General features: G+C 38.1%; 1 protein-coding gene across 3 annotated transcripts in view; it reads right to left on the bottom strand.

Annotated features, from left to right (window-relative positions):
* Positions 1–5,742: 5,742 nt before the first annotated feature.
* The window catches only part of LOC122671072 (nuclear pore complex protein NUP98A), a 31,778-nt gene continuing 14,778 nt past the window's right edge, over positions 5,743–22,742 (bottom strand). Inside the window, exons 6-12 of one of the 3 annotated variants that reach the window (XM_043868164.1) lie at positions 21,429–21,492; positions 21,285–21,345; positions 20,473–20,611; positions 20,130–20,246; positions 19,817–19,994; positions 15,087–15,149; positions 5,743–6,644 (exon numbers count right to left, since the gene is read on the bottom strand). In XM_043868164.1, the coding sequence (XP_043724099.1) occupies positions 5,977–6,644; positions 15,087–15,149; positions 19,817–19,994; positions 20,130–20,246; positions 20,473–20,611; positions 21,285–21,345; positions 21,429–21,492 (1,290 nt within the window). In that variant the 3' untranslated portion in view covers positions 5,743–5,976. Of the gene's footprint in view, positions 6,663–15,086; positions 15,150–19,816; positions 19,995–20,129; positions 20,247–20,472; positions 20,612–21,284; positions 21,346–21,428; positions 21,493–22,742 lie in introns of all 3 variants that reach the window. The other 2 variants (XM_043868163.1, XM_043868165.1) reach the window with 2 other exon arrangements.

Raw genomic sequence — 22,742 nt, 5'->3', positions numbered from 1 at the left:
TATAATAAGTTACAACAACTACCCAACAAGATATGAGAGGAGATGGCAATGAAGCACCACTGGAAACCCGTCAGCCCTTCCATATTTGTGGTCTTATTGAGTGTGGATAGAAGCAAATTGATGGTAGTTTTGAGGAGAAGTAGAGATTAATAGGAAAGGAAAAAGTATGAAATGAGTTGTAGGGTGTTGGGAGAAGAGATTGGGAGGTAGGGGATTTATATAAAAAAGAAGAGTAGAAATGTGGAGGGAAAAGAAATAGGTAGATTTGAAGTGGGTTTTGAAGCTCAACAACTTTAACTAACTTCTGTTAATGGAGTGTCCAGGATTAATTAGGTGGGGTTTTAGAGATGGATTGGGAAGTGGGATTTTAGAGAGGAGAAAGAAAAACCTTGAGCTGAACTCAACACATTGGAACAGAAGAATATGAGGAAACAGAGCCTTACAATCCCCAAGAAGGCCATTGAAAGACTTGGGAACAGAACTTCAATTAAAAAAGATTCTTTATAACTTCAATTAAAAAAGAACTTGTTTCCTGAACTCTATGGCCAGCTCAGTCTTTCACTGTGATACTGTTATTGCTTCCCCCTTGCAGTCATTACTATCGACCCACTTTCCCCACTGGAGAGAATTCCTTAAATTCCATAACTCATTACTGACATTACTGCTCCTCTCTTTTATTTTTTCTCTGAAGCAGTGAAGGAAAAGACCCTCTTCCCCTTGTAGGTTTTAGCTAACAACTCACTCACTTACCCACTGAACAGACTTCCTTAAATTCCAATATTACCCATTTCTTTTTCATTACTGTTCTTTTCTTTTTTTTCCCTAAAACAGTAAAGGTTTCCAATTATTTGAGTGGGTAGTAGATTGTGATATTGAGTGGCCTAGTAATGGATAAAGATCCTCTCCAATTCTTTAATCTGGCAATACCTGGCAATGCTACCTTCACTATGCGACACGTGGCACAAGCAAATCTAATGGCTGATAATCCTTTGCACCATTTCATGCTCCACCAACCCATTTTACTTACCTGATCCGAGAAACCCGATTAGGATTATAAACCTAATCGCAAAGAGCTTCCCTCTCTCCCTCTCTCGATTCATCTTCTTCCTTTCTTCACACCATTGGAGAGCTACAGAGAAGGAAACACTTTCAATGCTTTCAAATGCTTTCTAACATGTACATATACCTACCTCCCTTAATCTCTTTCATTCTCTCTAACTACCTCTGATCCTCTCTGTCTATCAATCTCTCTCTGTGCTTCGATGGTATTTGAGCTTAAACAATTCAATCTGGGTCAATCTCTATCTTGTAGTTCTGTTTTTTAATTGAAGAGACACAGTGAACGTGCTTTTCTTTGTCTGGATGCCTCAACTAAACCCTACGCTTGAAGAGGACATGATTGGTTTTCTGGATTTTTTTTTAATCCATTAAACCCCAGAAACCAAAGAGAAGGGAAGAACACCCACCGTCTGTTATTTTTCTCTGAGATTTGAAAAATATAAGCTCTGATTTTTGGTTTATCTTCCATGCTCGAAGTACACAAAACAATTCTACAAGGTGTAGTATAGGCTAAGTTTAGTAATACTCCTTTAGTTTTCTTTCTCTCGCAAGGGGAAAAATTAAATAGGCTTTTTGGATACTGCAGCACTCCTGGAGAAAGCTTTTGATTTTTCTTTTCTGTTTTGGGGTTTTTTAGGCTCTTTTAGCTATGTGTCTTGCTTAGTGTTGGGGGGTTTTTTAGGCTCTTTTAGCTGAGAGAAGAAGTGGATGCAACGCCCAAATTTCAGGTTTCTCCCACCAGCATGAATTCAAGAAACAAATCGATGATGCTGAATTTTAAAAAGCCCTCAACTAGAGGGACTGTCAATGGTGGATCCTAGATTGCTGGCTTCTTTGACTGTAACAGATTAGGGGTCTTCAGAAAAACCAAGAGGCCCAAAAAAACGCAGACAGGGGAGTGAGACGATGTTGCAGAGATGAGAGTAAAGACAAGCACCAAAAGAATCGCCGTTGTTGCAGATACATAAGAAGGAAAGTAGATTTGGTGTAACCTCTGCAGCTCTCCAATGGTGGGAAGAAAGGAAGAAGATGAACCGACAGAGCATCGTGTTTGTTTGTTTGTTTGTTTTTTGTTTTTTTTTTTTTGAAACATTTATGTGTTCTTGGAATTACAATCCTAATCGGGCTTCTCGGATTAGGAAGTAAAACGGGTTGGTGAAGCATGAAATGGTTCAAAGGACTATTAGCCATTAGATTTGATTGTGCCACGTGTCATGCTTGAAGGTAGCATTGCCAGGTAATGCCAGATTAAAGAATTGGAGAGGATCTTTATCCCCTATTAATAGCCCCATCAAGTCTTTATTATGAGTTTTGGACAGCAAGAATTGTACGTGTCTCCTTGTGTTGTGTACAGGTGAAGGGTTTTTAAGTTTTAGGGAGAGGAACTTCTAGGCATATGGATGATAGGCTGGTAATGACTGAAATCTCCATCAGTTCGAATTCGCGAAATGTAACATGCAGTACCTTGAAGTTGGTCATCAATGTTTTACCTAAGGGTGTCAATTTGGGACCGGAACCAAGAACCGTCCCAATACCGTCCCACTAAAATCCGGTACCGGACCATCCCATTAGTAAATGGGACGGTACTGGTATCTGATTTTGGTACTGAATGATAAATGGGATGGGACGGTTCTGGGACGGGATTCCCAACGGTACCAATACCGAAATACCAATTAGGTATCGAAACTACTAGCACCGTTTAAAAAGAAAGAATATATAAGATATTTTTTTTTTTTTTTTAAAAAAAAGGTATAAGAATTACGACTCATTAGGGTTTCACTAATTGTCTTTTGAATAAAAAGAGGAACAACAGGTCAACAGCCGTAGTTTGCTTTATGTCTCTCCTCACAGAACCTACTACAATGCTCCTCCCTCCTCCCTCAACCAACTACATCTACCAAGTTCTTCTTTTTTGCACTTTGTACTTCATACCATACTACCATGTGACATGTGATAAATAGAGTTTTGTTTGGGAAAATCAAAGAGGAAACACAATGGGATTCTTTCATTTTGTAAGACTTCTCTATATTTAAAAAAATGAGAAGCTTATTACATGTGATCTTAGGGAGTTTGAAGAAATAAAACTATGATTTCATAATTTAAGTTGCTTTATAAAAAACAATAGACAACTTAGATTTCATGATAGTGAAAAAATTCCACAGCACTAATAAACCCGTCTTGTTAGAAACAATTAAACTTCTTCTCTCTTTTTCTACAGTGCCTAGAACCGTTTAAGAACCGGTACCTTTTCGTCCCGCTAGTAATCGAGATTGGGATCTAGGTTTGGTCCCATTAACTAAATGGGACGGTACTGGGATTGGCACTTTTCGGTACCGGTACAGTCCCATCCCAAATACCGGGAAGCGTCCCAATTGACACCCTTAGTTTTAGCCTCTTAGGCTTGTTGATTAATGTGCGATAATTGATGCTTTCTCTAGTCATTCAATGGGTTTTTTTAAGTTCTCTCGTTTGTTTTTCATCATTGGCACCATTTCAGACCTTGTACATGTTGAGAACAAAATGAACAAAAAACCCTTTTCTTCGATTGCCTTGATTTGCATACTGATGATGTTTGTATATCAAAAAAACCTTTGTTATGCATTATTTATCTCAATAATTCAAAAATCCATCTCACTTTACCATACTATATATAATTAGTATATGAAATACCCCACAGCCATAAAAATTCCTTCAAAATGACCAGACATTGAATTGCATTCCTGGTTTTGGGCATTCCATTATTCTCTCTCTCTCTCTCTCTGCATTGTATATGCTTGCCTTTCTTTTGGTAAGAAGCAACTGATTAAATGTGTGGACTAATATAACTTTGTAAACAGGAAAGTATAGAGGTCGGTTTTTAAATGGTTGACCAATGGAAAATCCAAATTTTTAACACTTCTAAATAAAAAGGATAGAGGTCGTTAAGCCCACCCAAAAGCTTTCCCATCAGCCTTTTAGAACTGCCTACCATTTCCAACCAGCCAGAAACTGGATCAATGGTTCTTCTTTCTCTTATGTAGCCTCTATATAATTTTTTCTGACATTTCCAACAATCTTCTTTTAACGAACTTTTGATTTGTATTGTGGGCATGCCTGTGATTCTAGAATGGACAACTGGATCTCATTGGATAAACATATCCTAATGGTTAGTTTAACATAACCAACTCAGTCTATCACTAACTTTACTCTTTATTAAAGGGTACTAATGTTGCAAAAAAGTTCAGCTTGATACAATGGATGGATCTGATTTTATTAAGGATTCCTAATACTACTAGGACAAGGGCAAATCTGTCAATAGAGAACTCAGATCAAAGAAAAGATGGCAGATTCATATACCCATCAGAACATCAGTAAGTTTTGTGAAGCTCAGATCAAACAGACCATCAAATAGAATAATAGTGATGATAGGCTTGAGATATTGCAGGAACAATGGGCAATTGCAGCCCTATTCTCTGCATTATAGCCTCATTTGTAGCATCATTTGTGAGCCTTTATGGGGTTACTTCTAAGTTTCAAACTCTACTTGATGGGTCTTTAGCTCAAGTTGGTAAAGCACTTGGAACATAAGTATGTTCCAAGGGATAGTGGTTCAAATCCACTAAGATCCTATTTATTCAACCGTTCAAAGCATAGTCAGTTTAGGTAATTTGAAAATGATTAACTCTCAACCTTTTGTTTGAGGTTTTATAGCAAATTGATTATTTTTGTAGTAGGTGTAACCAAGGATCATCCTTGTCTCTATACTTCGAATTTAGAGATTATGTGTTATCCACTAGAAAAGGAGGAAATGGTGTTATTTCTTGTTATTGATATTCACTAGTTTTATCTTGATTAATCATTTGATCCAATTGTTTACAGATATATACAATTTATTTGGATTTATAATAACTTTAACATCTTAACATCGTTGATTTTATATGGATTATAGTGTTAATGGCATTTCTATAATTTATAGTAACTTAATAATGCATCTCTCGTTTTTTTAATGTATACTTTATATAGATTTTTAATAATTTTTAATGTCCTAACACCATTGACTTTATATGAATTACAACGTTAATGATATTTTTATAATTTATAGTAAACATCACAAAATAATTGTAGTAACAGGTTTTATCAAACAACTTTACATTACAAAAATGTTCTAAATACGTTCCTATAATAGGTTTATCAAACACCATTTTGCAACCCAAAAACGTTATTCTGCAAACAAAAACACTAAAATATGTTTTTGATAAGAAACAAAGCAGAAACACGCGTAATATTATCAAACGGTGTCCAAATCATTTCATCTGCAGAGTAGAGAGATGAACACAAAGGTGCTAGCTTTTACCCTGCCTAGCAGCTGAGAATACCTTATCCGAGAGAATAAGTTCAGAAACCGTTGAACATTGACTCCAAACAGACCATCAATTGGGCATCTCACTCATTTTTCTAAAGCATGGTCATACAAGCATTACCCATTTTCATTTCCTAACGCATGGTCATACAAGCATTCATTGGCTGGCTTGTTTGCCAAGTAAAACACAATTGACAAGCAGCACAAAGCAAACGTACAGCCTCGCAACTGTCCCACTTTCTCCACAAAACCAAACCCAACACCCCCCCCCCTAAAAAAAAATTAACTTTTTTCTTCCCTGAATTTGTACCGAACTGATAAACAAATCAAGACGTCGGAAAACGTGGACAAATAACCCACCGTCCCATACAAACTCCAGTAACAAACAAGGGGAAGGAAATCAAAGAACATTGCAAAAACACAGAGACATGCTACACAAAAAGGAGGCGCCATGCACGCGTTTGTGCAAACCATTAGCTACTACTAATATACAGACACAATTTGACTTTGTAGAAAGAAATCACCTCCCCTAACACCCACATTACCCCTTCTGTCAGCAATCAATCCGAGGCAACACATCAGTCAGAATCACAATCATCTTCATCTTGGAGCTTGTATCGACTGAAATGGCTGACCCTAAATTTCCATTCCCCTTCAATTGGGTCATAGGATACAAACTCAGCACCTTGGTCTTGTGCCTTCTTCTTTAGCATCTCTTTGTATTTCTCAACTTTTGGCCCTTCTGTATACTGCTGCCCTGTCTTCTTGTCAAAGCATTTGATGTTGAGAAGAGTTACCTCAGCGGGTTTGTTGAGCCCGTGCCCAACAGGGGGCTTCTTACTTTCATCCATGTATACGATCACCTCCCGGTGGTTAAATTGAACCAGAGACTCAAGATCTAGCCGCCGCACATCAGTCTCCCCTATGAACTTGATACTACCATAACCATACCGTCCAACCACAAAATCCTTCACTCGGCGGCAGAACCCTGACTCAGCCCTTTCCTTGGCCGCCAGCTCTTGGATTCGAGGCTCTGTGTAGTAGTCAGAATGCCGAAGCTTTGGCATTAGTGCCTCAATGTCAGCCCCATGCTCATACACAATTGCAGCTTCGCCAGCCCTGTGCCCAGTGAGAGTAATGTATGAGTCTCCCTTTTGTGTGGAATTATCATCATGTACCCCATTTTCCTTCAGATTGATTTTGGTAGGAGTCCTTTCCTTGTCAGTACCACCTTCAGCAGGACCACCTGCACCATTTCCATTGTCTAAAGATGCATAAGCATGAGAGCAGCAACAATTTGACCAAATCCAAGAATTAAGGAAACATAAGCAGAGAACTGTATACACATGTAAATAGTCCATACAAAGTATAAACAAAAAAGTAGGACTATATCAGAACATGCATAAGCATGAAAGCAGCATCAAATTGATCAAATCCAGTGACGAAAGAAACATACACAGAGAAACTATGTACACATAAAGCAGCATCAAATTGATCAAATCCAGTGATGAAAGAAACATAAGCAGAGAAACTATGTACACATGTAAATTATGCATACAAAGGATGCACATAATTAAATAAATGACTTGGTAATTGGTATAAGACTGATAGAACTCATGCCATCAGTGAATCCCAACATTTACTAAACCATTTTCTATTTTAATGTGTTATACATAATTATAACTTAAATGAGTCGCAAAACACTTCAGAAAACAGTTAATTGGATTCACTAGTTTGTCTATTATTATGAATTGCAGAGAATATCTAGCACCAAAAGAAGCCTTCTTCCACTAAAGGTCAAACAACTGTGACTTTGACAATCCCACTACCCTAATCGCACAACATATAGATGGGTGAGTCCCTGACTAAAGAGTATTGTATCACTGAGCCCAGAAGGGTTATGAATAAAAATAAATAAATAACAGAAGAGGCACCATTATCTAAGTAAACTAATCTTTGATTTTTTAAATTCTATCAGTTTCTTCCCACTACTTTTAATTCCCTTTGTTAAACCGTGGATTAGATTCACTTAGATGGGTTTTGTTTATTAGTTTAATTCCTTATTAGATTAGGATACTTCGTTTCTAGAGTCTGTTTACGGAAGTCTTATGTTTTCTAGTCTATTCTCTTGTAATCAGTTAATCTATATAGCGGTAGAGAGGGTTGTTAGAGCTAACGGTTCTTAGACTCTCTAGCAGCCTACTCTCCCTTATTCCTCCTCTGTTTGGTTACCGGTTTCTTAGTTCTGTTTTTGTCACATCATATCACAGCATATTAACCAGTAATTTTCCTTTTTCGATCACAGGTTCGATGGTCCATTAAAGGATACTTAATGTTCTCTGGCTGCAGCAACCTATGCTGCCTATATATTGGTTTTTTTTTCCTGCCAAGTTAATGATGATACGAAGGTAAACTAGGGCACTCTACTTCTTATTCATCTTGCCTTGTATGCCGATTTTTCTGGAACTTTGTTTCAGCGTTAATAAATTCTCTTTATCAAAAAAAAAAGTAATATATTGGTTGCGGTTCCAAATTCTGGAAAATTTTGTTTCAAGCTACGGATGTCAGCTATTACTTTCTACTCTGCCATCCAATGCAGCTTAAGTTTTGAGGTTATTCTACACATCTAGAGGACCACTCGATCCAAGTTTGGAGGTGTTCGTGTGGCCTGATTTTTCTACAGCCTATTTTCTCATATACCCTAGGCGGCTGCTCTGTTTTTAGGTCTGATTTCAGACCTTGTGTTTCTTCGATTACTTCTGATACAAGCACCTGATTAGGTTCAAGTTTTGGAATATTAGTCCCCTATACCAGGTACTCCTTCGGTTGCAATCTCAGATCATTCTGACTTGCTGTTCACTGGATCCTTAAAATCTCTCAAAATCTGAGATTTAAGGCTCTTTGGGGTTTGTTACTGCCGGCTTCTATTTTGTAAAGTTTATTGCTGCTGGCTTCTATTTTGTGAAGTTACATTCATGCCAAAGAGAAGCTGAAATATCTTACCTTTGATCCTCCATCAGCTGATTTCTAAGGACTCTGTCGCCATTACAATCTATGAAGAGTGGATGCGTGAAAATTCCACACTCAAGATTTGGTTGTGGAACAGTATGGATCCAGCCATTGCCGCCAATTTATGTTCCACAATATTACCAAAGAAGTTTGGGATGATCTCAAATAAAGTTTCTCTCAAGAGAAGAATATTACCCGAACCTATGAGCTCTATAAAAAGACGTTTAATTTCAAACAAGGAGATAAATCATTGAATGAATACTTCAGCAGCTACAAGGGTATCATAGAAGAACTCCAGATCCATCAACTAAACACGACTAATCTGGAGCAACTGAAGATTCAGCAGGCCGAGTTTCATGTTGCCAAATTCATGGCTGGTCTGCATCTTGACTATCAGTCCGTTAAGAGTCAGCTACTTGCTGGGGAAAAAATGTCGTCTCTAAATGAGATTTTTTTCATGTTTGCAATGTATGGTTAATCCAACCAGGGTGGAACCTTCTCCTAGTCCTCAGGAAGGTTCAGCGTTTGTTATTGATCGAGGAAGAGGTTCTACTTTCTCTGGCAGAGGCCGTGGCCAATGGAGAGGACATTGTCGTGGTAGCTCACTCACTAATAAGTCTACTTGTCAATGCAATTTCTGCAACAGATCCAACCGTACTATTGATACCTATTGGGCGAAACATGGCCACCCTGAATGGGTCAATGAGTTGGCCAACACAGCCGTGATTGATAATTCTACTAAGACAATGTCCTCTAATGACACCCCATTTATATCTGCATCTTGAGCTTCTTCCACTGTGTCTTTTCCTCGAGATGATTATAATCAAGTACCTAAGCGTCTTCAACAGCTTGAGTTACCTGCTTCTACTTCCACAGCCACTTTAGCGCATACAGGTAACTCAGCCCTACTTATTACCACTACATCTACCCCATGGATCATTGATTCGGGTGCTTCCTCTCGCATGACTAATAAGCTTGACCTTTTCTCATCTATGTCCAATCTTCAACACTTTTCTTCAATCATTCTTGTTGATGGATCCTACACACAAAAGACAGGTCATGGTAAGGTCTCACCCAACTCATTCATGACTCTGTTATCTGTACATGTTCCCAAATTACCATTATGTCTTTTATTTGTTAGTCAACTTATCAAGACACTTAAACTGATCTGTTACTTTCTATCCCTCTTACTGTGTTTTTTAGGACCTTCAGACAAGAAAGACGATTAGTGGTTAATTTGATCAGGCTGGCTTATACTATCTGGACGGCACAACACCATCTATTGTTCCGACTACAACTACTAGTGGATCCTCTCCTCTTCAATGGAATCACCATCCGAGCCATCTATCTACTACTGCTGCTACAACTACTAGTTTCAACTGCAGGTATATCAGTTGTGCAAGAAGATTGTGGCTCCTACTCTAAGTCCGGCCCCTGCTCACCTGCCATACAACCTAGCTCTGAGGTCTCTTTTGACCTTCCCGTTGCCCTTCAGAAAGGTACTCGTTCCTACACTCAAAATTCACTGATTGCCTACCCTATTGAGGCGTCGCCTACGCAACGCCTTGACAACTATGCTTCCATCTCTGTTCCATAATTTTGTCATTTCCCTGTCTACTAGCTCTGTTCCTCAAAATCATCATGAGACCTTATCTCACGTTGACTGGAAAGTGGCTATGGAAACATAAATGGATGCCTTCCAATCTCGACAGCCATCGACTCTACTGGATTAAGCTCCAGGTAAAGATCTTGTGAAGCGCCGTTGGGTGTCACCATCAAGTACAATCCTGATGGTACTGTTGAACGTATCAAGGCACAGTTGGTCGCAACTCGCAAAAGGTTACACTCTGACATATGGGGTGGATTATTTTAAGACTTTTGCTCCTGTTGTCGGTCTAAATTCAGTTCGTGTTCTAACATCTTTGGCAATAAATTTAGACTGGACCCTTTATCAGATGGATATCAAAAATGCATTCTTCTATGGTGATCTATAAGAAGTCTACATGGAGCAACCTCTTGGATATGTTGCTCAGGGAGAGAATTCTACCAGAGTATGCAAATTACACAAGACTATCTATGGGTTGAAACAATCCCTTAGAGCCTGGTTTGACAAGTTCAATAATATTGTTAGTATTAATTGTTTATGTGGATGATATAATTAAATATGGGAATGATGTATCAAGAATTGCAGAAGTGAAACCATATCTACACCAGCATTTTTAGATGGAGGACTTGGGTCCTTTCAGGTATTTCCTTAGCATTGAGGTCCTACGAAATAAGAAAGGGATCAGTCTGTCACAGAGAAAGTACGTATTCAACCTCTTATCTAAAACAACCATGTTTGCCTCCAAGCCCGTTGATACTCCTATGGACCCTCCCTCATCAGAAGTTCAGAACTGATAATGGTACCAGTATAGAAGACTGGTATGGAAGCTTATTTACTTGACTATTACTACGCGTGATAGATCATTTGCAGTTGGAGTAATCAGTCAGTGTATGCAATCACCAAAGAAAATTCACTGGGAGGCAGCCTGTCAAATCTTGAAGCATCTGAATGGGGCTTCAAGAAAAGGGTTCATTTATATTCCTCATCAGAGTGTTAATCTGGTAGGGTTTTTTTATGCTGACTGGGCTGGTGTTGATGGTGATAGACGGTCTACCACAAGATATTATACTTTTGTTGGAAGAAACCTAGTTACTTGGAGAAGCAAGAAACAAACAACTGTGGCTAGGTCCAGTGTTGAGGTTGAGTATTGAGCTATGGCACATACTGCAACCAAACTAATATGGTTGGAAGTCATCACTCATTCACTCGAAGAGTTGGAGTTTCCAGTTACCTCTCCTATGAAGATGTCTTGTGATAATCAAACTGCTATCTACATCGCTTGAAATCCAGTGTTCCACGAGAGAACCAAGAACATTGAGGTTGATTGTCATTTTGCAAGGAATGTTATCATGAACAAACTGATTGTTATTCTGATTGTTTCTTCTGTTGATCAACTTGGAGATGTCTTCACCAAGCCAATGCTTGGCCCTGCCTTCCGAAAGAAATGTAAGCTAGACATGGGGTGATCTGCATGCTCCAGTTTAAGAGAGAGTAATTAACAGTGGGTTATTATATATATATCACGATAGGGGAGTCCCCCTATCATGAATTAGATTCACTTAGATCAAGGTTCAAGAACTCAGTGCCGACACTGGTTTCGACCAACCAAAAACCAAGATTTCCCAAGTTTCGACCATATCTCGGTTGAAACTTGATAACAATCTCCAGGCTAACTTGAAACCTTTGTTTCGAGGCCCAGAAATTTTTGACCTGATTCTTGTTGTGCTGCCTATTTTTGACATTTTGAACCCAATCCATGCATTAGTTTCCATAGAGAACCCTCAAAATAATACTTGTGGTTCTGGCCAAGTTTGATAGTGTATATTGTTCTTGGACATGATATTGAATAAGGTTTGACCGGAACATAACCCCAATATAAATCAGATTTAAGCAATCTTGGATTTGTTTGAAAGCTTTATTGGAAAGCTTTCCAACAAATCCAAGATTGCTTAAATCTAATTTATATTGAAGGAGTTATGTTCCGGTAAAACTTACTTTGGTGTGCGCAAATGTGTTTTAAAATTCCTCTGAATGGAAATAAATTTTTAGACATCAAAACAATGAATATTTTACCGCTCTTTTGGTTTTTAGCAATGTTTTATCATATTAAGATTTACGAAATTTTTAGATTTGAGAAAAAAAAAACCCAGCATTTAAAAGTTGAAATTGCACCTACCATCGGAAATCCAGTTTTTTGTTCTTGAACTGGGGGCTATTTGCTTAAATAATAACTTAAATAAATGTATAGGTACTTGTCCTAGTTTCGGGCCAGGTTTCCTCAAGTTTTGATGGGGAGAAGTGAATTTATATAAGCGTTCAGGTCCAAAATTGTGAAATTACCTAAATATGGCCGAAACAGTGTTGAAACCATGCGAACCCCATCGAAACCTGGTCGAATTTTAATTGAACCCTAAGGTGTCTCGGTAGCCTGCGAAACCTATACAACTCTGTATAAACCTGCAATTTTGACCGAGCTCTTCTTCCATGACTTAGATGGGTTTTGTCTATTTGTTTAATTCCTTATTAGATTAGGATACTTAGGTTCCAGATGTCTTCTTGTTATTCACTTTTCTAGTCTGTTTAGGAAAGTCTAAGTCTTCTAGTCTATTCTCTTGTAATCTGTTTAATCTATATATAGCGGTTCTAGCAGCCTTCTCTCCCTTCTTCCTCCTCTCTTTGGTTACTGGTTTCTAAGCTCTGTTATTGTCACATAATGCACTTGAATTACCAAACTATGGCCCAAACAGTGTCGAAACCATGCGAAACCCATCAAAACCTGGTCAATTTTATATTCAACCCTTAACTTTAACTCGTCTCAGTAGCCTGCGAAACCGAGTTCTGCTTCCATGACTAAGATGGGTTTTGTCATTTGTTTAATTCCTTATTAGATTAGGATACTTAGGTTCCAAACAACTTCTTGTTATTCACTTTCCTGGGCTGTTTAGGAAAGTCTATGGCCTCTACTCTCTTGTGATTTGTATAAAACAAGGCATTGTTATTTTTATTTTATTTTCACAGAAACCCAGCCCTCAAGAATACAAACTTTATTTACCCTTATAGCCGTCAACAAGAATTTTCTCTGCTCTGATCCTGCAAGTCTGCTCATCTACACCAGACCAGAAAAGGAAAGAGAAGAGAAGAAATTTTGAAGAAAACAAGAGGAATATAGGAGAGAAGTCAAGAGGAAGATCAAAAGACGGCAGCTTGCCTCAGCCTCATAAATAAATAAATGTTAAATGTTAAAATATGAAAAGAAAATGGAACCACAACGAATAGCAAAGCCATAGAAATCAAATTAAGCAAAAAATCATATTGTAGGGATGATTAGGAACTCCAAAAACCCCAGAAATACCAAATACGAACTTCAGCTTTGTGGGAAATTTAAGACTAAAATGAACTCTTTACCCAAAACACTATGAGGGGGCATTTTAAGCTCTAACTGAAATATCATTGGACAGCTGAGATTCCTACTTTGCGGGATTAGATGCTCAAAATGATATTTGATTGTCAATTCCATCCATGCAGTCAATTGTGATTTTCTATGGACTCCCCACAAATAATTATGGGGGAAAAGTTCACATTGGATAAAAGAATTGGTGATTGAAGAAGATCCAGTGTGCAACACAATATCTGGGGACCAATCCATATGACAAGACGAATGCCTTTAAGATGTCAGAATGAATCCAACAGATAGATTGGGTATGGGGATTGAATGGATTCTATTCCAACATAAAATAAGCACCTCTCCCCCCCCCCCCCTCTCATGAATCAGAAATTTCTGCTAACTACTCAAACAATCGCTACACCATAGAAGGCCGCAGAGTCGCAGACAACTTTTAAACTTCTCATGTTACCTTTTTTTTTCCCAATTGCACTGACCAAATAAGTAATCAACCCCCGCACCAGTTCAACGACTGATATAATTCGCAAAACTATGATCAGTTCCCATTACCCACAAGGGGGCACTCTGGTGGCTGCACATTTGAGTTCCCTGTTCCACCAACCTATATCCCATCCTGTATTGGGAATATTTTCTCCTTGTACAAATCACAACTCATGAAACCACTTTTCCACACTGAATCAAAGTTGGCAGCTCAACAAAATCTCCACATGTTCCTCAAGTCACCCCTTCTCCATGAGAGGAGTTTCAGTCCTCTATAGTCCTCTATAGCTAAAAAGTGTCATATTCTAAAACCTTGTACAAGAAAATTCAGAACTATTCTAGGGCTACCATGGAACAGGAAGTTCAATAAAAGGTGGACCATGGGGTTGATGTTGCCAAGGGAACTGTACTCGTGACAATCCATAGAATCCTCCTTAACTTGTATCTGTAGATCTGCCACATTAGCCTTCAAATGATTGAAACCTGTCACTGCAGACTCAAGCCTGAAGTTTTGTAAAATAAAGCCTTCGTCTATTTTTAGATCCAAAACTTTTCAAAAAGAAGACGGGTTGCCATTTTGCACGGTCCTTCTGGACTGAAATTTACAAGTAGATAAATGGGTACCCTTACTGTAACTAAGAAGCCACACCAAGGAATTAGGTAAGTAATATTGCTATGAGAATTAACCAGCAATACTGTTCACAAATAACAATAACAATAACATAAAGGTAGTGTACTAAGGAAAAATATTTTGCGAACAAGGACAGATTTTTATATCCGGCAACTCTTTCTACCGTGTACAGGGTTGACTACGTCATTTGGCCTATCGGATAGATGGGTGATTTACTGGACAGGCCATGTGTCACATTGCGTGGATTAACATGTATTAGACTCTTAACTTGTATTTTAGCCCTCCCTATTTTGTCAAAAAATAAAAAGAGGACTCGTAAAGGAATTCTTAAACCCTCGTTTTGATACATGGTGAAGTCCAATCAGCTTGCCAGATTATGTGGACAAGTTTTGCACAACCACAAAGTTTGCACATCTGCTAGAAAAGGTACTCAGCTGAAACTTGACACAGGACGAGAAGATCATGTGGACAACTAATACTAATGATAATTATAAAGAAATTGAAATATCATGGAGGGGGAAATTGATCATCGTGAAATAAATTATAGACAAGGGCTTACCACCTTTATCATGAGTAACAGCACCATTTGAAGCAGGAGGTGCAACATTCCCAGATATTTTTCCTGAATGAAAAGAGTATCATGTCAATAAAATTTATATATGTAGACAAGCACAAAAACAAGTTTAGCCCACCATAATGAACATATTGTTATATTTTGGGGAAAATAGATTAATAGATTATAACAGACCCAAATTAAGGATCTCAGATGCAAGTAGACCTAATAATCAAATCTGTAATAAATCTGAGATTAAGGAAGCAACTGCATTGTCAAGGGAAGAAATAAGATTGATGGAAGGGGAGGGAAGAGAGATGAGATCGATCTTCTAGGGAGAAAAAAGAAAGAAGAGAAGAAATCAGATTTGAGACACCAATCCCGTATGCACTGCTCAACAGCACCAAAACTCTTTAAAAAAACTCATATTCTTTACTCAAATCATCCCTAATTGATGGGGGATGTATTACACATATATAGACCTTCTAAAATTCCTAATTTGACTCATAAAAGGACTCCTAATCACTCTAATACACTCAATAAAGTAACTAAACTCAAAACAGAATTCTATCTAGCTATTAAGTATCCTAATCAAACTCAAACACTCAATTTAACTACTAATCCCGTGTACTAACACTACCCCACTTTATGGGCTTATATATTAGGCCCATTACATCAATAAACCCAAAAATAAGAAGCCTAAAGTCTATAGAACCCAACCATGGGCCAAAATAAAATCTTCTGAGGCCCAATTGACCCAATTGGAGAATCTTCATTGTATCAATTCTCCTAGTGTTGAGAAAACCTCGACCTCGAGTTTTAAAGAATGAAAGGATCAGCACCACTCGATCAGCATCCACAATCAACAGCTTTGATGGGGAAATGATCCAACACACCTCACGATCAACTGTCACAATGGTCATTAGCAAACGGGATCTCTTCGATGAGAACCTGATTGTGGGGTTTCACAACTACAATCGGACCGTCGATCAACTCTTCAACTGCAACTTTGATCAGACCGTGCACTTCTACTTGATCGACACTTTCTTTGTCGAAATTTTCTATCACCACCGATCAGTCCTCTAAGGCTTATAGTACACTGCACACTTTATCACAACAACGTTTGGTACTTTCAGTAAGCTTTCAAAAATCTGATCAAAGATTCCGAAAATCCGATTTGATATCCAACAATCCATCTATTAACAACTCCAAAAGATTAACAAATTCATGGTTGATTGTCATCGAAATTAAAGGATTCCGGCTCTAATACCAATTGAAGCAATCTGAAAATCCAAATTAAGGATCTCAAATGCAAGTAAGCCCAATAATCAAATCTGAGAAAAAGGAAGCAATTGCGTAAATAAAATTGATGGAAGGGGAGGGAAGAGAGGTGAGATCGATCTTCTTGGGAGAGAGAAAAAAGAAAAAAGAGAAGAAATCAGATTTGGGACACCAATCCCGTATGCACTGCTCAACAGCACCAAAACTCTTTTAAAAAAACCTAATATTCTTTGCGCATATATAGACCTTCAAAAATTCCTACATTGACTCATAAAAGGACACCTAATCACTCTAATACACTCAATAAAGTAAATAAACTCAAAACAAAATTCGATCTAGCTATTAAGTATCCTAATGAAACTCAAACACTCAATTTAACTACTAATCTCGTGTACTAACACCATCCCCACTTTATGGGCTTATATATTAGGCTCATTATATCAATAAACCCAAAAATAAAAAGCCTAAGGTCTATAGAACCCAACCATTGGCCAAAATAAAGTCTTCTGACTTTCTGAGGCCCAATTGACCCAATTGGACAACCTTAACTGCATCACACGGTTCCGTAATTGAAAGGAATAGCAAAGAAGAAAAGAGACAGGTAGGGGAAACTGTACCTGGAATGAGAAGATGACAGACATGTATGAAGAGGATGAAAGAAAGGAAGAAGAATATGATGATGATGGCAGCAAAGAATGGAAGGGGAAAGGGCACCGTTGGCCAAGTCTGCAACTTGCACAAGCACGCTAACAAATAACTCAAATCTTTTCAAATCAATTCAATTCTAATCAGTCCTACGGAATATGGATTACAATGTAAATATAAAGAAAACTACCTGGCATAGAAATAGAAACCTAACTAAAATGGAAACCAACTCAAAGAAGAAACTAACAAACTAAGCCATACCTAAGAAAACAAAAACAACCAAAGAAATCCCTACATAATCTACCCACACAAATAAAATAAAGATTTTATGTCAACTAGCAAACACTACCACCCTTTGCCAGCCCAGTAAACTGGTTTAGGACCAATCCTTGGTTTGGGCCTCCAAAATGGGTCATGTCTGTCCAGCCAGGCTAAGGCAACTGCGTCAGAAATCATTCTCAGAAACAACCTTAAAAGGCATGACAAGACCCAACAGCAGAGTAATGAAGATATTCTTTTTGAGAATATCAGGGGGCATCCAGGTCATCAGAGTTAATTGTCAACCACCCAAGCCGGGAGCTGCTCAATGTCTTCCTCAAATGCAAGGTAAATAATCCTCACATGAAGAGCATAAGCAAGAAAACATAACAAGCCAATACTGATGCAGTCAAGACTGCCCAATTGAGCATAGGGACAACTTATTTTGGGCTGTGGATAGGGTGTATGGGCTTCGGGCTGATTAATTTTGGGTTGTGATTGTATTGGGTCTCAATTAAAAGCCCATAATGTGAAGGTGAAGCCAGTACACAAGATTAGTAGTTAAGTTAGAGAGTTTGAGGTAGATTAGAATACTTAATAGCTTTCTAAGAGTTCTGTTTTGAGTCTATTTACTTTATTCAGTGTGAGAATGATTATGAGTCCCTTTATGAGTCTAATTAAGAACTTCAAAAAATTATGTACATGTGATGTAATTACATTAGACTGATTCGATCAATATGATCTTGTATGGAGGTGTAGGTGCATAGTTGTCACGGTGTCTAGGCGGCCTAAAGCGTCGGGCGGGGGCTGCACATCAAGGCAACATCAACAAGACACCTAGCCTTGACAACTACACCTAGATGCAAGCTTGGGAGGCGTACAAGGTGTTGGTGGTAATCCAATGGGCTGAAATTGAGTTTTAGGTACTTATAACATAGATAGGGCCTTTTTAATGGGTTCCATTGTAACGGGCTTAGATTACAAAACTATAAAGTGGAAGTGAAGTACAAGAGATTAGTGTCTGGTATTTAAGTTAGATTATGATAATTACTAGCTAGATAGAGTTCTGTTTTAAGTCCAACTTCATTTAGTGTGTGAGAGTGATTAAGAGTCCTTTTATGAGTCAGTTTAGAAATTTCAAACGGTCTCTATATATGTAATACCACCCATAAATGAAGCATGATTTTTAAGAATTTTGGAGCTGTTGAGATGTGCATATGGGATTCGTATTTTAGATCCGATTTCCTCTTTCTTCTTCTGATCTACTGTTATCAGGCACAATCTTTCCTTCTCTCTATCTATTCTCTCTTCTCCCTATTAACCGAATACACTTGCATCAAAATTGCTATATAAGCTTCTGGTTACTCGCCCCCTTAAATACGCATTTAAATTGCTCAAGTTGGATAACTAAAATAATAATTCCGGAAACACTGCTCTGTTTTCCTAGTTTTACTAGGACTCTACTGTCGTAACTACAATTTGTGCTCATACTTGCAAATATAGTAGGTTGGTAGCTTTGCACCAGTAGACTGTTCGATCATAATTTCTATCAATAGTGATCACTCATTTGCTAGCTATCTAATTTCTCCTATCATACCACTAATCTGTCCACATTGTTCCTACTGATTTTCTATTGATCCTCGTATAATTGTAGATCTTGTTTCTAGATTTCTTTCTAGAACCCTGAACTGCATTAATATGTACAAACCCCCATCTATTAAACCATAAACGAGTAATAAAATTTGAGATTTTGAAGTATTTTGCTGCTGTGTTACTATGTATACGGGACTTGAGTATTCCAGATCTACCAGATTGCTCTTCTTCTTCTAGTTCTGGATCTTCTATAGCCAGATGATATTTCATCTTATTCCTTCTTCTTTTCTTGATCCTATCATATTCTTTCTCTTCTTCTCTGTTTTCCCAAATCAAATATCGATTCCATAGTTCTGGTCATTTCTTGCTGGTTATTATAACTGAACTGCAGATCTGAGATCTGCTAGAATCCTTCTACACCAGAATCAGAGATATGGTTACCATATTTCTTATTTTCTCTGACCTTGATTCCAGCTTGAAAACTAAGACAGCTGGTTCCATCTAATTTTATACCTCTGATTTTCACGATCTCACAACAGTTACTACATTCGACTTAAATTTCTGGGTTATCTGACCATTGGATTCAAATATATTTAACTCTCATTGATTACTATTCAGTCCCCTGCTCTGTTCTATTGATTCCAAAAAGATCCTGGTTATAATCGTAGTTCTTGCTTCTAGATTCCTTTCTAGAACCTTGAACTGCATTAAAAACATCAGTCAAAATCACATGCAGATCAATGATAAAACTTGCACTTCAAGGAACCACATTGATGCTTCAGAAAATCCAGTTGTATTTCCTTTCCTAATATCAAAATAATTACACTAAACCAAGAAATCAATTTACCATCAACACTGTAATCTTTCTTAATTAATCCTATGACCTAATCATACTTGTGGACTTGCAATATACAATCAAAATGTATCCATTTGGATTCAGCCATGGAAGAAATACTCACCATTTTCCTGAGCATGATTAGAATTATCCTTCAGCGAAGATAATTTGTCTGCACTAGCTTTTGAGGGCCATTGTTCTGTGGGACGAATAACCAGCGCTCTCGGATTCTCCCTTGGGATAAAAAGAGCATCTGCCTTTGGTGTGCTAGGTGCTTCTTCATCATCACTAAAAAAGGGGACCTGCATGGGAACAAGGAGGTTAATCATCTTCCACATGCTTGGTAAACCTCTCAAAAGGAATGACAAACTGCGACACTCCCGAGTCGGACTGTCCAAGTGTAAGCCTTCAATGGCTTTCAGCAACAGAATCCTCACCTTTGGACCATCATTTTTAGGATGATATTTCCTTACTGGCAACCTCATCCTTCTTTGAGATAAGTGCCGAGAAGTTAACAAGGAGGAAACTCTTGCTGGAGCAGGCATGTCCATGACCTATATGTAAACAATGTTAGTTCCATGTGTAAGCAGAAGCTGTTAGAGATACAACAATGCACACATGTAGCTCTTTTTCACTATTCTATAACAGAATGCAAGCACAGGTCTGTACACAAGTACAGAGCGACATCCCCAGTTTTAAATAGATTAAAAAGAACATAGATGACACAACCAAACAAGCTATTGCTATAAACAGACCATGTTCAACCAAATAAAGCCTTACCGGCATACTAGAAATTCCATACTGAATTGAGGATGCAGATCCAGTGCGACCAATTGACATCTGAGGCATTGCAGGAAGAGTTCCAAAAGGATTTGACACAGGCACTGGTTGCATGCCCATAGAGCCCTGAGTGGCAGAACTGTGGAAGATACAAATTTCAATCAGCAAGAACCATGAACTAAATAAAAAAATTAAACATTAATTAAATAAATAAAAAAAGTGAACATAATTCAATGCAACAAAATAAAGTAAATATCATAGCTTTTGCACATTAAGTGCTTCGTACTTTCCAGTTTCCATATTGAATATGACTAAGTAGAATTGACCAAAGCTACGGAAAGAACATCTTCACTTGCTAATGACAGTTGAAAAAAAAAAGGGTGTGCCCAGTGCAAGAGGCTCCCGCCACTGGGAGTCTGGGGAGGGGTCATAATGTACGCAGCCTTACCCCTGCTTACACAGAGAGCCTGTTTCCAGACTCGGTGACCACTTGGTCACAGACTCACAATGGAGCAACCTTTACCATTGCACCAAGGCCCGCCCTCTGATGACAGTTGCAAGAAGCCAAGGACATATTCTAAAAATGTAAATCCAATCGGGATGTCCACACATGCAACTTCCATCAAGCCACCATAGCAAGAGATATAGAGCAGATTTAGAAAACATTGAAACATACAATTCAGCTGGTCCAATGGTAAGAACTATCACTACTTTGCAGCAGAAAACAGAACAAAGTTCTTTACTTTCTTTCCTTGCCTTGGAGGGAGGGGGGAGAGAGAACAGGGGACAAGAATAAAGTAGATTAAACATACGATTGTCCAAAAGTTCCCTGGCCAAAGACACTCGAAACACCACCAAACCCACTTGAAGCTCCTGAAATAGAAAGAAAGAAAAACTGTTAAGACACAAAATCGAGTAAGTGAAGACCAGCAAGAAATAATAGAATGTGCAAGTACCTGGTTGTGTCTGTCCAAAATTTCCAAAAGAAAAGGCCCCAGATGTCTGAGAAGGTTGCATTGACTGAAAAAGGAGTACAAAGAGAAAGCTATAGATTAAGTTCATATTTATATTAAAAAAGAAAAGAAAACATACAAAAATTTTGAAGATATGCTCATTTTATTCTTGGTAGACTACAAGGCAGCAATCAACAGCATTACAGTAAGCATAGTTGTCAAGGCATCGCCTAGGCATCCAGGCCCCTTGCTTTCAGGCCCTGCCAACACCTTGGGTCGCCTAGGCGGGCGTGACAACTATGGCAGCAAGCTTGGTGTTTTGTTCAATTGGAAGACCAGTCTTGTGGGCTTATCCAATGGATATCTCAGATTTTATCAGGCGGATATGGCAATCTATGAATCAGACCACAAAGAAACTGGTCTTTCCCCCTAATTCGGTTGATATGCTAATGAATGGATTGGACTTAAATAGATATGTTTATCAGGAACTGCCTGCCAATACACGAGCCGTCACTTTAACTAAGAAACCTCATTGGTTTTCTGGAACTAGAAAGGAATATGATGCAGATAAGTCACCTAAAGGACTTATTTTATTGGAAATAAGCTTTGGGTTGGGTTATATATATGTTGCGCCTTTGATCCACTGGTTTTTTTGTAATGGGCCTAGAAAGTAGGAAAACGGGATTTACTTCATTAGTTTAGTTAGAATCCTGTTTTGAGTCAGTTTCTTTCATTATTTTAGTTTCCAAGTCAATTTATGTTACCTTATTAGTTAATGATTGGGTTAGGCATTTTCTTTTTAGTGTTTTGAGTCCATTTTTGAGTCTTCTATATAAGTTTATAAGAGGCTACCGCGTTGTACACGAATTTGATTAATGAGATTGAGAAAGAAAAAAAACATAGCTTTGTGCTTTGCTCTGTGAGAGAGTATGGTGAGATGCCATTGGTGAGAGGCCGTGGGTGAGACTTGAGAGACCCGAGTCTGAGAAAGACTGACCTATCTTCTTTTTCCTTTATTCAATTTCTTTTATTATATTATTATTCTGAAATTTCCTGTAAATCTGAGAACTGATTGAAGTATTTACTGTTGCTGGACCTGAAGTTTGAGATCCTCTTGTGGACTGGTTATCACTTGTGACTGGTCTACATTAGTATATCGAACCTAATTAACAATATTTGCATTTGCTACATCACAAATAAGGAAGCAATAGTAATTCTTACAATAATTTTATCAATACAAGCGAGGAGTTTTAAGTAGTAGCTATTAGAAATGGCACCAACCCCTTGCATGGAAAAAGTACACTAGTCAGGATAATT

Source organism: Telopea speciosissima, chromosome 8, assembly GCF_018873765.1.
Source record: "Telopea speciosissima isolate NSW1024214 ecotype Mountain lineage chromosome 8, Tspe_v1, whole genome shotgun sequence".
NCBI lineage: Eukaryota > Viridiplantae > Streptophyta > Magnoliopsida > Proteales > Proteaceae > Telopea > Telopea speciosissima.
Note: the sequence above shows the minus strand (reverse complement) of the source record. Positions and strands in the feature narration are given on the sequence as shown.